At 43.9% G+C, this 15680-nt stretch overlaps 1 protein-coding gene across 3 annotated transcripts in view; it reads right to left on the bottom strand.

The window, feature by feature from the left end:
- Positions 1-11037, bottom strand: part of LOC148813795 (Rieske domain-containing protein) — a 57012-nt gene extending 45975 nt beyond the window's left edge. The window contains exons 1-4 of one of the 3 annotated variants that reach the window (XR_016086184.1): positions 10672-11037; positions 8499-8614; positions 6620-6788; positions 787-3745 (exon numbers count right to left, since the gene is read on the bottom strand). Coding sequence is in view for 1 of the 3 variants with exons in the window: in XM_088907805.1 (XP_088763931.1) it covers positions 6690-6788; positions 8499-8614; positions 10672-10861 (405 nt within the window). In the remaining 2 variants the exon portion in view is untranslated. Of the gene's footprint in view, positions 1-786; positions 3746-4639; positions 6789-8498; positions 8615-10671 lie in introns of those variants that run through there. The other 2 variants (XR_016086183.1, XM_088907805.1) reach the window with 2 other exon arrangements.
- Positions 11038-15680: the final 4643 nt, after the last annotated feature.

Here is a 15680-nt window from a genome sequence, read left to right as displayed (position 1 = left end):
TCTTTACAGGTCATGGGGATCCCCTCCACCACCCCCAGTGTGCAGCCCCACCTGGATGATGCGCCAGTCGCTCCCCACACACCAGCTCTCAGTGGGGAGGAGAGCAGAGTGATGAAGCCAGTTCAGAGATGGGGATTATTAGGAGGCCATGACTGGTAAGGGCCAAGGGGAAATTTGGCCAGGACGCCGGGGTTACACCCCTACTCTTTTTGGGAAATGCCCTGGGGTTTTTAATGACCACAGAGAGTAAGGACCTCAGTTTTACGTCTCATTTGAAAGGACGGCACCTATTTACAGTACAGTTTCCCCGTCACTATACTGGGGCATTAGGACACACCGCTAGCGACCCTGCTGGCCCCACTAACACCTCTTCCAGCACCAACCTTAGTTTTTCCCAGGAGTCTCCCATCCAGGTACTGACCAGGCTCACACCTGCTGGGCTCCAGTGGGGCTGCCAGTTGTGAGTTGCAGAGTGATATGGCTGCTGGTTGTAATTCGTACATATGTACATCGAAGTGATTCAGCCAGACCACTGACTGGGTTTCATTTTGCTTGGCGCTGAGCATGGCACTTCCGTTTCTGAAAGTGCAATCATAACGCTCAGAAGTTTACTTGAAGGCTCTTGCAGCGTTCCTGCTAAAGGATAAGAAAAAGAACACTAAGCTTCCAAATCCAAAGCACGTGACCGCTGACAACATTCACAAGTGTCCTGTCTGCACCTTGAGACGATGAACCATGAAAGGCGCTAAATAAAATGCCACAACAGAAAGGGAAAAGTACTAATGCCGATGTAGCATGTACAAAGTACTGGTCTTCCCTCTCAAAGTTGCATTATTGATACACTTCATACAAAATGACTCTCGTTATTTTTTACTTGCTGTCGGTGCCTTTTGTCCCGAGTTTAGACGAAAGGGTTTCGGAAGTGCAATCAGCATGCTGTGCCAAGCTGATCTGAGCTCCGAGCCCTCAGACCGCCAGCCGCATTACTTCTGATGAGAAATCTGCTCTAGTATCCTTGCATGAACAGACTCGCAATTATTACCAGAAGCCCATGTCAACGGCCTTAATATACACAGAACAATGATTAACAGAAGACAAGGGTTCTCGGAACTAATTCAGTTTCCACTACCTTTTAAGAACTGCATCCTAATGATCCCCAAGTCTCAAATCTAATTCTAAAATGGAGTATAATAACCTTTTAGATACTGGCAAAATTAATCGGCTTAATTATTTCAAGCTAAGCGCCAGGACTTCCACTATGCCATGACAGACATGCCAGCTCCAACATCTTTGTATTGTTGTGCTGCGAGTGCCTTTTGAAGCCCGTGACTATGAAGGCACTGAAGAACTCACACGGCAGAGGAGTCAAAACCCAGCCGACCACAACACAGAGCAGGAATGAGGAGGCCTCCCAGATAATTAACCCTGTGCTCTTGAGGGACGAGCTTGGGTGGGCTCTAAATTAGATTGTGAGGACTGGTGGGGCACAGGGCCTACTTTGCTACAAAATTATACATATAGAATCATATTCGCCACTTTGTTCTGCAGCTGGATATTAAAATTAGATTAGGGAGACATAGAGAAGTTGCCCAAAAGCCCTGTGGATGTGTACTGATATATGTACACAATATATAATAATATACTTAAAGAGAAGAAAACACAACATTTTGGCTGTGGAGACACCTGAAGAAGGCTCCACGGCCAAAACGTTGCAACTTTTCTTCTCTTTCCAGCACGGAATAAACCTATATCCTCTTTGTCATATAGCGATTTCATCCAATCATCCACTTTGTTTAACATAAAATAAGGATAGCATTTCTGAGAAGGAAAAAGAAGAAATAAGGTACTGGAGAAAAGAGGAATTTCCAAAATTCCAGACAAGACCGGGCTGAACTCCTCGATAAGAAAAATCGAGAGAGAAAAGCAGGGAAGGATGTCACGCACACACCTACCCATCACGATGCAGGGAAAGAGTTTAAAGAGAGGCTTTACGTCAGTTGTCTTTTATCCCATTGGTTTTAATCTGCAGCTTCAGTGAGCCCAGGAGCAGCCTCAGGCTGGGCAACACTGTTTGAAACAACACTCAGGTTCGCCTAGTCATTAAGCTCAACCAGATGACTATCACGCTGTTGCTTTGTTCAATCTCCGTAAGTATGATCGAGCTGCATGCCGAGTAATAACCATAATTGGGGAGCACAGCTTCTGCAGTGTGGGAAACTGCATGTGCCTAATAACTACCACATGGACGGATTTTGATTTCGGTTAAAGTCCACTCTGGCCTTGAGGTGAGAAATGACAAACACCAAAATCTTGTAAGATTTTTCAAAAAGAGCAAAAAAAGACAGGGACATCCAAGGAGATATAGTATTCATCATGTAGATAAGGGGGTTGAAAATGATTTTGACTTACCGGGCGGAGATGTGGCTCTGTGGCTAAGGATCTGCGCCTGTGGCTGGAAGGTTGCAGGTTCAAATCCCGCAGCCAGCAGAGGAATCCTACTCCGTTGGGCCCCTGAGCAAGGCCCTTAACCCCAACTGCTCCAGGGCAGCGTATAAATGGCTGACCCTGCGCTCTGACCCCCAGCTTCTCTCCCTGTCTGTGTCTCATGGAGAGCAAGCTGGGGTATGCAAAAAGACAATTCCTAATGCAAGAAATTGTAAAGGGTTAATAAAGTGATGTTATGTTACCGTTATGAAAACCAAACATTTTACTGTTGCATCTAATTCATCTTTGCTTTAATATGTAATATTCCAGTAACATCTTGGAAGGGTTTAACCTTAGGGAACATACAGTATGTACTTTTTATAGGAAGTGGTGCTGAAAAGTAGACGTGCAGTGTTTAGGCCAGTCTGCAGAGCTTTAAAGAGAGAAAAACAACGACTGCCAACATTACAGAACACATGGCGTGAGAAAGCATTCAGAATTGATAGCATAAAGAGACATCCAAATACTTTTCCTTTGGTTTTGTAATGTTGTTCCTTTGTTGGGGAAAAAAAAACCTTGTGCACTTTCTGGTGCCCTGTAGAACATCAGTTTAATCAATTAGAGATAATACTGGAAGTTTCAGAATTCCTTTACAGAGAATGAAAAATATTTCTATTGAACACATTCTTTGATGCTGAGATGATCGTAAAGGCAGGGGGAAGTTTTTGCTTTTCAAGTAAGAAAGATGTAAGGTTTTCCTTTTGTTTAACAGGATTATTTTAGAAAGGAAAATATTCATTTAACACAAAATCTTCTGTGGCTTTGGTGTATCTTGTCTCTGCTTTCATTTCACCTGAACTCTACATCTCCAGTGCTAATTTATGACTTAATTGATCTGTTTCCTATTTTAGACTTCTGGGATTTTATTGGTCTACACAGGAATGGCTCAATGTTGGACACACCCACAATGGGTGTGGCGTTGCGTAAGCCACACCCACTGTGAGTGTTCTGTCCTCCTGCAGAAGCCCAGGTGGTCACATTTCAGGCAACACACCTGCATAAAGTCAGTCCTGAAACTCAGAAATTTGTACCAATTATAAATCCCATTTGACCTTAAGAGTCGAAAGCAAATTTGCAAATATTCCCCAAACAGAAAACTGAAATCAATAAGTCTGCGATTAAGAGCTCAACTGGAGTAAAAAGGAAGACAACCTTGTATTCCTCCAGGACCAGAGCTGGGTATCTCTGCTCTAGGCTGCAGTTCAGGTGCCGTTTCACTGAAAACCTTCACGCCAGGAGTTATGGTCCACATTTTCCAACACTGCATGAAGAAGACAGGTCAAGCAACTGAAAACGTGCAGCCGATCCTTAAAATACATGCTTCTTGTCTGCAAATGTTTCGACATTTGTCTTCTCTGCTGCTGCGTGGCAGAACATACCGATTGTGAACATGCCGCCTGTCTGAGGTCTGACGCAGCTGTCACGGTCACGAAGTTCCGCATTTCAGAAACATGGGGAATAACCATGAAAATCCTAAACACTTCGAGGCTCTGTAAAAAACATTTTGCAATGTGTAGTGCATGACTTTTTTTTTTAAACAATGCCTTCTCATTATGATGTTTCTGGCATTTTAAATGTGCATTATGTTATCATGGATGATCTTGTAAATAAAGCCATGTTGTATACTTTTGAAGAATGCCTCCATTCCAAAGCTTGTTCTCGACTGAGATGCATCCAGGAACCATAACAGAAACAGTAAACAGAACACAGAGGAGGGCGTAGGTGCTACTGATGAGCTCAGTGAATGCAGGCTCTTTTTTTCCGGAGCACAGGCTGAGCCCTGTTTGTCATCTGTAATTAGCAAGGCCCTGGCTTTACAAGTGCTCTGACACAATCGGCCGAGCTCTCCAGGGGGCTGGGCTGTCACGAGTTACTGGTCACCTGTCGGGCTGTTGCATCACCGACCCTCCAGTTGATGCAAAATTGTTCTGCAGGCACTGTGGGATTCGTAGAGTGACAAAGGGCTACTAGCCTCAGCAGCACACCTTCCAAGTGCACAGAGTCATCACTCGAGCTGAAAAACACTTCAAACGAGACTGGTATACAGACAGACACTAACTGGCGAACGACCTGACCTTCCCCAGAAACTGGGGCCGCCTTTTGATTTTGCTGCTGAAAACCTTACGTAAAGCAACAGAAAAGGGAACTGAAGTCTTCAAAAATGTCTTTATTAGAGAATCAACAGTCTACACCACAAATGGGAGGTATTTCATTGCACCATTGTAAAACTAAAAAGAAGAAATTATATATTTTATCAAGACAGCAATGTCTAATTATATAATTGACATGTAAAAGAAAGATCTGGGCTGTGCAGTACGGCCAAGACGAACATCAGTGACGATAACGTCACAGAAAGCCCACGTCTCAGAAATCCATATGAACACCAATATCGTTCTCGTGTGCAAACGTGCCATTTTGAAATTCAAACAGCAGCACAAGCTTTGCAGTGCTTGTCTTGTGGGCAGGTTAAACACGAGGTCAGGCACTGCTGAAAACTCCTGTCCTCCTGCAGCTCAACAGCCCGACTCGAGCAACACTATCCAATCAATAATCTACATTCTGGAACAGGCTCCCTAAAAAACAAATCACACTCGTTTCAACCTACCTAGCCAGCAAATCACATTTGAAAAACGATTCCGGCACACAGTGACTGCGCGCCTCAAAGGTATCTAAAAATGACTCGCCATTTAGTGACTCATGAGACTTGTGCTAAAACAAGGCTCTGCACAGGTTAGCGCAGGGGGAACGCCATTATAATAAACACACTCAACAGGGTCAGCGACTGGAGGAGAGGAAGTAAGAGCAGCCAGGCTGATTATCAGCTTCTATCTGGCAGCTTAAGAAATCAAAGTGGGAAAAGACATAATGAAGGGGTACCCCTCCCCCAAACCCCCTTCTGCCAGACCTGAAAGTGTCCGGGTCAAGAACTAGACATCACAAGCCGATTTCCGCACTGCACCTCATCGAGAACCAAGGTAACCTTACTGCCCATGGCAGTAGAGCAGAGCTACTTTACAAGTACGCAGAGTTCTGGACTTGCAACTACAAATCCTGCAGCAAAAAACAAATATACATAGTTTCTACCAGAAATCCTTATGATTATTCTTAGGTAGCGGGGGAAACTTTGTACTGTGTAATTGTTTATGTATATCCTGTCATGCTTGTAGAAGTAGAAGAGCAGCAGAGAGAGCTAGTATTGTGAGCCACCTGTCATTCAGTGCCAGTGACCGTGGTAATTAATTAGACAGGAGCCTTGTACCACCTGGAGGCAATTATCCACCATGCCCACCTCAGGTGGTTCAGGACTAGTTAAGCCGTGATCATGCAGTGCTCAGGAACTGTCACAGAGATCACTGGGGACTTCGTGGTGCCATCTGTAGAATTCTGACTGAATGCCTCTCTGTCAGAATAGCCCCTATAAGACACATTACACATCCAGAAAGGAGACCATGTACTTGACATTCAAGGTTGGTCTGCACAGTCATATTGATTAATCTTTGACAGTACTGTGCAATCAGGCTCATAATGGCATTTATGAAGTACTGAAAGAAACCATCCTGGAGAATTGCTAACCTGCATCTCCCAGTACTGCAGTCTCTATACAGCCGTGTAAATACTTCACTGATTGCTCTTTACTGTTCCATAGTATCCTATGCACTCATGCATTCACTTCCAGTCAGTTTTGTTTTGTTACACAGTTCGCCCATAACTGCAGAACACGAACCACAGTTGTTCCTGCTCATCCAGGTTTGATTGATTCTGGAAGGATGGACAGATGGATCACTACCGGACTATTATCTTGATGTCCGAGGTATTCGTCGTCTATATATTTATATCACAATACCACAGAAAGAATAGCTGAGCACACAGCAAACTCCTGTTACATCTCCAATTTATAATCAAGGTCAGATGCAAACGATTTCTTGTTCCCTGCCAGTCGCGCCTCAGTCTTAAAAACAAAGAGGGCACTGATGCCATGTCCTGCCTCTTGATAGCACTCATCACTCATGCCCCAGTAGGTCTGTATGGGACAGGATTGTGATAATCACAAATGACTCTGGAGAACATCCCGGAGGATCTCGATTTTCCCCCAAAAAACGATGGAAAGACAAAAACATAAATAAGGTATATATACCATCAATGCTGCCTCCATCAACAAGCATCCAGATCTCGAGGCTCCGAGACCCTGCGGAGCTCAGCGGGGTTCAGTCCTCGGAGGTCACAGGGAAGGGTTTTAAGGACAGCTGGCCCTGGTGCTTTACAAACACAGACCCGTCCTCCACCTTCACCTCGTGTACCCGTTGCTGTAACAAAACGTGAAGAAAAAAGGCACTATATCAGAAACACGCACAGCTGCAAAGCGATGTGTAAGAACGAACATTTCACTAGGAATACAAACACCCCAAAATTAGGGGCACTGAAAGGAGTGTGGAGTGTTCTAGTCAATGGGCTGAGCCTACTTGGATGAGGGCTGACCTCCTGGCCAGAGGACGAGGAGGCTGAGACCCCCCCCTGCAGAGTGAGGGGTGACCAAGGGGCAGCTGCAGAGGGGGAGATGGGATGAAGGGGGGGATGCAAAATACGTGTGTGAGGGAGAGAAGGGGATCACTACAGTATTTATAGTGTTTTAGGAGAAGAAACATCGTCAGGATTGATTGCTAATTACTGACAGCAGAGTCTGATTGAACTTGGTTGCTGTCATCCCTCCCGAACTTTCATTAAAACCTCTGTAAGACTGGACACAAGCCAGAGGTGAGTATTCCTTCCATGGCAGTAAGTAACAAAAGGCCAGGGTATCTGCTTTGACAACCTGGCTGGGAAGCTTGTTCCACACTCCCACAACCCTTTGTGTAAAGACATGCCTCCTGTTCTCTTATTTAAATACACTTGCACATCCTTTTCACTTGTGAGCTCTGCTTTTTGTCCCACTATTCATACCCAGCACGTTCACTGGGCTGACTTTGTCAGGCTTTCTGAGGATTGGGAATAAATCTAGAATTCAGGCATGTTGTTTCCCATTACTTCCCTTTCTCCAGTGAGCACGCTGAATATCTCGTTAATAAATTTAGAATGAGCCCCTCCATGCAGAAAAAGATGAATGAAAATAAATAAAAAACAGAACCATATCTTGAGCTGTCATTCCAAGAGCGTGCGACTTTCCAGGGTTCATGTAAAATCTGGGTTTTTTCTATTTTAAGACACTGTAGCTACAGGAGTTCATTTTCCCCGATATGCTTTTCCCCTTTTATTTTCCATGCCACATCCATAGGAATAAACAGGCAGATGGAGGACAGAGGAAAGGGACAATCAGGATACAGCGGTCATGTGATTCTGGGTAATTCCTATTATTATAGGACTCTTGGATTTTTTTTTTACTAATCTGAAGGTGGTCTATTTTAACCCTCACTTTTCAAAATCTATTTAGAGTTATTGGGGGGAAAAAATGCAGATATCCCTGCTCCTAAATTTCATGAAAAAAATGCCATTGTGTAAATATATATGTAAACAATTCTGAGATATGTTAAAAAAAACAAATGCTTATTCAAATAATCATGTTAGATATGAATGTGTCTCAGCACACACAATGTATAAATACATTTTCAAATAACAGAATATTTATATATATATAAAACATACAAAAACTAATCAAACATTGAGCTTATCAAACATTAAAACACCCATTCAACTCTCCCACCTGCGTTTAAAACGATAATGTCCGAAAACATTACCTTTCAAACAAAACTTTACAAGCTTCCAGCAACCACTCCAACCTCTTAATGCAATTAAATTCTAAAAAAAATTACTTTAACACCTTGAACTATGCTGTTAGCTGTTCATAAAAACACCTATAGCAAACATAATTAAAAAAGGGATCTTCACACATTCTCACAACCCCCCATAACTGTCATGGGAAGCTTATATTCCCATTCTGTCTGGAATGACTAAGTGCCCGTTGGTTTCAAGTGAATGGAGACAAGCTGTTGCATGCATTCTCCCCTCTTCACTATCTTCACCTGCAAGCCTGTCTCGGACGCCCCTGTTCGGATGTTAAAATCATAGTCGTGCCACGGACAGGTCACCCGGAGGACACCGTCTGCCTCTTCAATATCCCCCTCACACAGTGGGCCTCCTGTAAGCACAGGGCACAACAGTGGGGGGGGGTTAATGAGTGTATGTGGGGGGGGCTCTCTGGGTCACCAGAACAAGTCGGACCCCCACCAGCAAAGTTAGGCAAAGGCAAAGCTTCTATAAACCACCAAGAAAGGAAGATATTTTTTAACCCAAGCAAAGAGACTGTGGCACAGTGGGCAGTGATCAGCATGGGGCCCTGGGTTCAAATCCGTACATGGTCGGGAGACACAGTATATTGTATATCTTTTTCACCATATATTTGCCCGTCTTTCTCACACCTGAAGAAGGCTCCATGGCTGAAACGTTGCGTTTTCTCTCTTCTCTTTTCAGCAGGGAATAAACCTGTTACTTGTTCCTTTGCAGCCTATGCATGCTGACGTATCTCCCCACCTGAACTATTTGGAAATATGTTTGTTAAAATACATTAGGGGAAACATCAATTTCATTATATTTCAAATAGAATCTGAAGGATATACATTTGAACTAAATATATTTTACATTATACGAAAAGAGACGTCTGCATATTTTTCTGGTATACTGCAATACATTTCATTTGGGTAAGGGCCTGGGGTGCTGTCTGTGTGGAGTTTGAATGTTCTCGCTGTGTGGACATGCGTTTCCTCCCACAGTCCGGAAAGACACTGGCAGGTTCATTGGCTACTGGGAAAAGTGGCCCTGGTGTGAGAGTGTGGGTGTGTGCCCTATGGTGGACTGGTGTCCATCCCGGATGTATCCTGCTTTGCTCCCATTCCTTGCTGGGATGGACTCCGGCTCCCCCGCCATCTTGAATGGGAAGAAGCAGAAGGTGGACGGATGGGATTTCTGTTCCCCTTAAAAGATGAAATTTGAATGTAAAGACAGATCAACACTGTTCCGAGAGCAGTTCAAGGGCACTGGTCTGTCACAGTCAGGCTGGGGGGAATTTATGCTACGTAGGATTTTGTCAAACAGAGTGAGGAATTAGGAAAAGAAAGGGGTTAATGAGAGTTATTCGTGCTCCCTTTTACACAGGCATCCGTTAATCCCAAAAGCACTCAACAATAGATGCCTGTTTCACTCCCTTGCTGGAACGATAGAGAATTAAAGGGAAAGTGGAAAATGTCCCATAATATTCGTTCTCCAACCGCATTTTTCCCCTCTTACCGCAGGAACGGTTCTCAATTTTTTTGGGCGAGTCGCGACGAATACCGGCGCTATTATTCCTGTTGGAAGTTGCAATAAAACGGTCTGGAATCTGTACATGTAATTTGACGTGCAGTTTTCAAGTCTAATAGCAAACCAGCGGAGCCACTGGATAAAATGGTATTTGAAAATGGTTGCATTTAAAATAAAAATGCCTTGTTTTTTTTTTTTGTAGCGTGGTGTTTACGAGCTGTTAGTGATTTTTTGTTGAAGACACTTCGGCGAGCCAGCATAAGGGTACTATATATATAACGCGCGTCCCTTTGGGCTCGGTGTATCCAATCTGCCCTTGTTATCCACTTCGAAAACCGCAAGTTATAAATATACGTGGACTATTTTTTAAATAGTAAAACATTACTACTATTACTGGTGTAAATTACCTACTTCCTCAGACTCTTATTACATAGCCCCACTGTAACTGTCGAAAAAGGATTTTTTTTTTTAAATGGCCAGCCGTCTCAATTCTCTGTAAAAATTACCGGACCGCATAAAACAATAACAGAAACTTTAAAAAAACTCTGCTAACACAGCATTCGATGTTACTTTCTCGCCAGGACATGTAAGCCTATCGGTTACACAGTATATATATACACACACACACGTAACGTCATGCGTTTAAAAACATCTCTCTGGTCAAAAGAGGTTCAGTTGCGCTATATATTAAAACTGAGTTTCCGGCCAGTCAGTGGAACACCGGGGACCGGCAACTTTATTGCACTCGCGTCTCCGCACTTTAACACTCAATCGTGGAGAGTGAATTAGCTAGGGCAGTTAATAATAGTAATAATAATATACCTTAGTCTAAGTACGTCTGTGCCGCCGTGCACGGTTCAGCCTTGCAGGAGACCGGCTCCCCGGCTCGGATGCACTGACCTGAGTGCGCGCACCGGGCGTCCATGGCCCGGAACTCGCCCTTGGTGTGGAAGAGGCACACGTCCGAGTCGTAGCCGAGCTCGGAGTAGATCAGCCGGCACGGTTTCTTGGAGAGCTCGGTGACGGGGCCTATCAGCCTCCACAGCTCGGCGGCAGAATCGCTCCCGTACTCCGCGTTAGAAGAAGCCATTCCCCCCCAACTCTGAATTAAAGGCCTTCACATCGATGTTATTAACGTCACCAAAGCCCTTTGCGCCGTCTAGATATGGGCAGCTACTGTATGTAAAAGGTGATTATCCCGGCTACCTTCTTCCTATTTGTGGGACTCGGGCAATCGCAGTGATCTACAGCACTGGCCGTGACAAACCGATCTTAATCTCCTTGCAGAGGGTGGAACGACCCCGAAAGAAGGGAGATTTTCTTTCTCTCAGGAGGACTGGACTGGTAATAAAACAAGCGACCCTTCATTAACACCCCGTGTTGTCGTTATTCACGTGCGCTGCAGCCAGCCTTTTAGCGCCGACCTGTCAATCACACAGTCCAGGCTGTGCAGAAAGTGGGCAAAGGGCAAAATTAACCAAATTGCACGACCGCCACCAGAATATACTATTGGTGTCGTCAGCTGTAAGTCTGATGGGTGACCTAATTTTAAAAGGAGCAGAAAATATAATTTAAATAAAGAATAATTAATATTATACAAAGATGCGTTTTCAGTTGCGTGGTTTCAGCCTGTTGTGTTATTGGAAAATCCCTAAAAGACTCTGTGTTAATTAACGCGTGTTGTTATATCAGTATCATATTTCCCTGTTCGGTTTGCTATGTGGTAATCGGGGGGTGGGGGCGAAGGAGTTAAAAAGGTCACACCTGCATTCTGACTCGTGACGTAATCTACGCCTGGGGGTCAGCTGCGCTTCCCCAGAGGTGGCGGGCGTTAAAACAACCCAGACACACGCAGAAATAGGCCCGAATCTGAGAATAATTTTAACGAGGGCAGCGGGGGAGGTGGGGGGACGTGACGGCCAAGCTATTTCACTCGTCAGATGGACGAAAAACCCGAAACGCTTGTTGGGTGCACAGAAGCCCGGCCAGAACAACTTTTCAAATGCCGGTGTCTGGAGCGTCTGATCTCCTTTGGCCCTGAGGAACGTTTCAGAAGCGCTGGAGAAGCCTTCAGGTGGAGCTGCAAATAGCAGGACCTTTCAAAACAGCCCTCTGCCAAATGAACAGTGCTGTGGCCTGTTTGACTGCAATTAGCAATTACACTTGGTATTATTCACTTAGGATGTAAGTGGTTAGTCAGTCAGACTTTCCACAGCTTGGTTTTCTTTAAATTCTCGGTGTCTTGAGTGCCTGGCAAAGTACACATGCAGTGTGAAGTTTACATTTTCCACATGACATTTTACGAAGTTTAATAATTCAGAAAACTAACGCTCCATTACTTAGAATACTTGGCTTGCTTTCCTTGTACAACACTTTCCATATTTACCAATCTTGTATTGAGAAGTGCTTGAAACCAATGCCTTTAAACAAACAATTCTCCTTTCTCATGTTTCTCCAAAGCAAACATTAACATACCATCAATCGAGTAATTAGCGACAGGCCAGAGCAATCATTTTGTAAACCAATGCTGATGACACGACACTTTTCTCTGACTTTGTGGAAGATTTTGGGCGAAGAGACCCTGAACAGTTACTTTAAATTTATCAACCTTCATCTGAATCGCGAAGGCTCGTTCTGTTTTGTTTTGTTTTTTTAAAATTGGATTGTATAATGTTTAATAATCCAAGAAAAATGTCTGGTCCTCGTTGTTGTTTTCTACTGCCAGTTACCAAGTTGAATCTGAAACGAAGAAAAGAACTTCTTGTCAGGCGTCTCACGAAAGATTGATTACTCATCCTGGTTGGAGTTCTGCTGGAATGTTGGATTCAGCTGAACATTTCCTCACCTGTATCGAACAACAAGTTGATTTCTGCAGGGCTTTAAGAAACTGGCCCAGGCCTCGCTCTGTTGCAGTATGAAACTGTTTTCCAGCTAGGCTGATGGCTACCAGAGGTGGTGTCACTGTCTGCACCCCTTGCTCACCTGCATACACGTTGCACACCTGTGCAAACTTTGCAGACGGGTGTCAGGGCTCAGTCTCAGTTGCTGCACACCAGTGGTTCCCTTGTAACTCCAGTGCTGGCTTCCCGGCACTGGCTTCCAGCATGACTTGGCCACAGCACTGAATGACCTTGACTGAATTCGTCATGTCCCTCCAGCATGTCTGACCTATTTTCTAATCCCATGTGCCGCCTCAGATATCCCTCCAAGTCTTTATTTTCTGATTTGTTTGTTTAGCTGTAAAGAATCTCATTTTCTGCAAGTAAACCTACAAGCTTTCCATCTTCTAGGGATCAGATATGCAAAGTCCTGCACCAGCTCTATTAACACAGTTTTTGTTTAAGCAAGCACATGTCAGTTTTCAATCCTATATTTGCTTAATCATAAAACATTCATGTTCTAATCAGGTAACCAAAAAGTTGTATAAGCGTATATATATATACTTTAAATCTCTCCATACATACTCACACATATACTGTATACATACAGTTATATGTACTGTATATAAATAATTGTATACATTTCAAACAGTTTGTTTTTCATCTTCAAAAAATATTCCCTTCGCTTTTTTGGACCGGACTGGAAGTGATAGCAACTATTATAACATCTTCTTTTTCCAAGAATCTATGTGCTTCACTTGAACGTTTGAAGTGTGATTAAAAATGAGAACAGGAGATCACTATTTACACAAAGGGTTGAAGAGACCTGAAACAGGCTGCCCAGTTATGACACTGAAATTAAGACGCCCTGGCTTCTTTCAAGAAACAGACGGACAAGATCCTTGGATTGATTTGCTACTACTAAATGAACTTGATGAGCCTAATAGTCCCCTCTTATTTGAAACCTCAATTATGTATGGTTACATATAAACACATGTGGGGAAAATGAGTCCCAGGTACCTGTCTGGGATTCAATACCAACAGGCTAAACAACACAATTCTTCCTAAAGAACAGATTCCAGCTAAATCATCGCTAAAACATAACAACTTTAACATTGTGCGAGTCTGGAACAAGCTACCCAGCCAGTTTGTTACCCTGACTTTTTCCAAGAAGCAGCTGGATAAGATCCTGGGATCAATTAACTACTAGCTACCAAACGGTAACCAGTTACCTACGGTAGTTTCTCACATTTATAAGCTTTCTTATATTCTTTAAAAGATGCATTTCATACGCAATGCTCCAAAAATCAACACAGCCATAGCATAACACTGACCACTTGCTTTAGTGGCAGAGGGACCTGTTTTCAGATATAGGGATTTGAGAAATTAACAGTGGACTGCACCACAAACAAAAAGACCAAACACAGAAGTATAACTAATTCTGGGAGTTACAAGAGCAGTGGTATTTTTTATGATTATTAGGTAGTTTGCAGATGCAAGAACCGGCTGTTACTGCAGCCAAATCTGTCTGCTGTTTATCTTCTGTCAGCCTTGGAAGGTAAGGCCAGATCTGTGTCTCTTGCAGCACCGCAGTCCAGGGGCCATTGACAAACAGTGCAGGGAACAGGCAAAGCTTTGACAGAAAAAGAATGACTGTAAGTTTCTGAACGGAGGGCGAAGCTGAAAATAGAAAATAGACTCACTTCGCCCTAGTGCAAGCAAACACTCTTTGTAATTCTGCACATAGGAAGAATTAAATTTGAGACAAACAGAGAGAGGGGGGAGAGACATGAGGTGTGTGTGTGTACCGCTTTCAAATGTGTGCAAAACCAGAAAAGTCTGCAATGCTCCCCACCAAAACACACACGCTTTTCAGGTGTTTGATTAAATTGCAAGGAGAAAGGTAGATTTATGGCTTATAAATATGTCTGGAAGCCAGGCAGACAAGAAGGTCTCATTTTCCTGTCCTTCAGACCCACGTTGGCCAGAAAAACACCACTGCTGACAGGAGTGATTGACTCGTGACCCAGCTCTGCACGTCTGCCTGCGAATACTGATGGAATAGGAGGGAAAGAGAGCAAAGGCTCGTTTTCTTTCCTGGACAGGAAAGCAAATGCCTCACAGCAACCTGTGACTTCTGCCGTGGTTTCCAAAGGACAAAGGGGTACTGTACCTGCACAGTAATCACCGTACTCTGTGCATCACATGATAATAATTCAGCCGCAGCTGTGATCTAAGAAGACGAACGGGCTGGATTTCAGCAAGAACATACAGGGCTTTTACAAACTGTAATTTCATGAGGGCTAAAATGCAAATTTTAAAAAAATTCACACTGAAATAAAGAATTCGTTTAAAAAATAGTAGATGAAAAGGAAAGTGAAGGTAAGTCATTCCTTTACTTTCCTTCCTCCCACACAAGTTTTATCACCCAGCAATGTCGAGACACAGATCCGTCGGTGCAGCGACCTGCTTATCTTAACAGTGTCAGCGTTCTGCAGGCAAGGTGTTAATGATGTGTTTTTTAACGAACCTCCCTGTCACTCGCTGTGCTTTCCTGTGACAGAACTGTCCCCTCTGCACAGAAGCCCACAGGCTGCTGACAGCCCGACGCTTGCTTCTCTGCAGACAGCGTCTGCATTCGGCATTAAGGGGACGTCAGTTTAAGGACCAGTTCCAGGCAGGGTCCTCCTGTTCACTGTCTGTCACCCACAATGCCTTGCTGCATGGTGGGGGGGGGGGTTGGAAAGCTTTGAACTCATTCTGACATCATCGGTGGGCACCTCTCCAATCCTCAGCTGTCTGCACCCCGGGTGCCAGAGACACATAAAATTAAAAACAGTAGCCATTACGTCAAGTCCTAACCCTGAGTAAGTAGGTGAAAATGATTCGATTTGTAAAATGCACACCCCTGATTTCTTTTTTTAAAAAAAAAAACACTTTTTGGAGGCGTGGGAGGAATGAATTTTAAAAAATCGTTAAGAAGGACAGGTGTAGGCTCAACGAGGAGCGCAGGTGGACTAGTTAGCGACT

The sequence above is a fragment of the Atractosteus spatula genome, chromosome 28 (assembly GCF_055471065.1).
Source record: "Atractosteus spatula isolate fAtrSpa1 chromosome 28, fAtrSpa1.hap1, whole genome shotgun sequence".
In the NCBI taxonomy this organism is placed as follows: Eukaryota; Metazoa; Chordata; class Actinopteri; order Semionotiformes; family Lepisosteidae; genus Atractosteus; species Atractosteus spatula.
The sequence above is the reverse complement of the archived record's forward strand: the minus strand, read 5'-3'. Positions and strand labels throughout refer to the sequence as shown.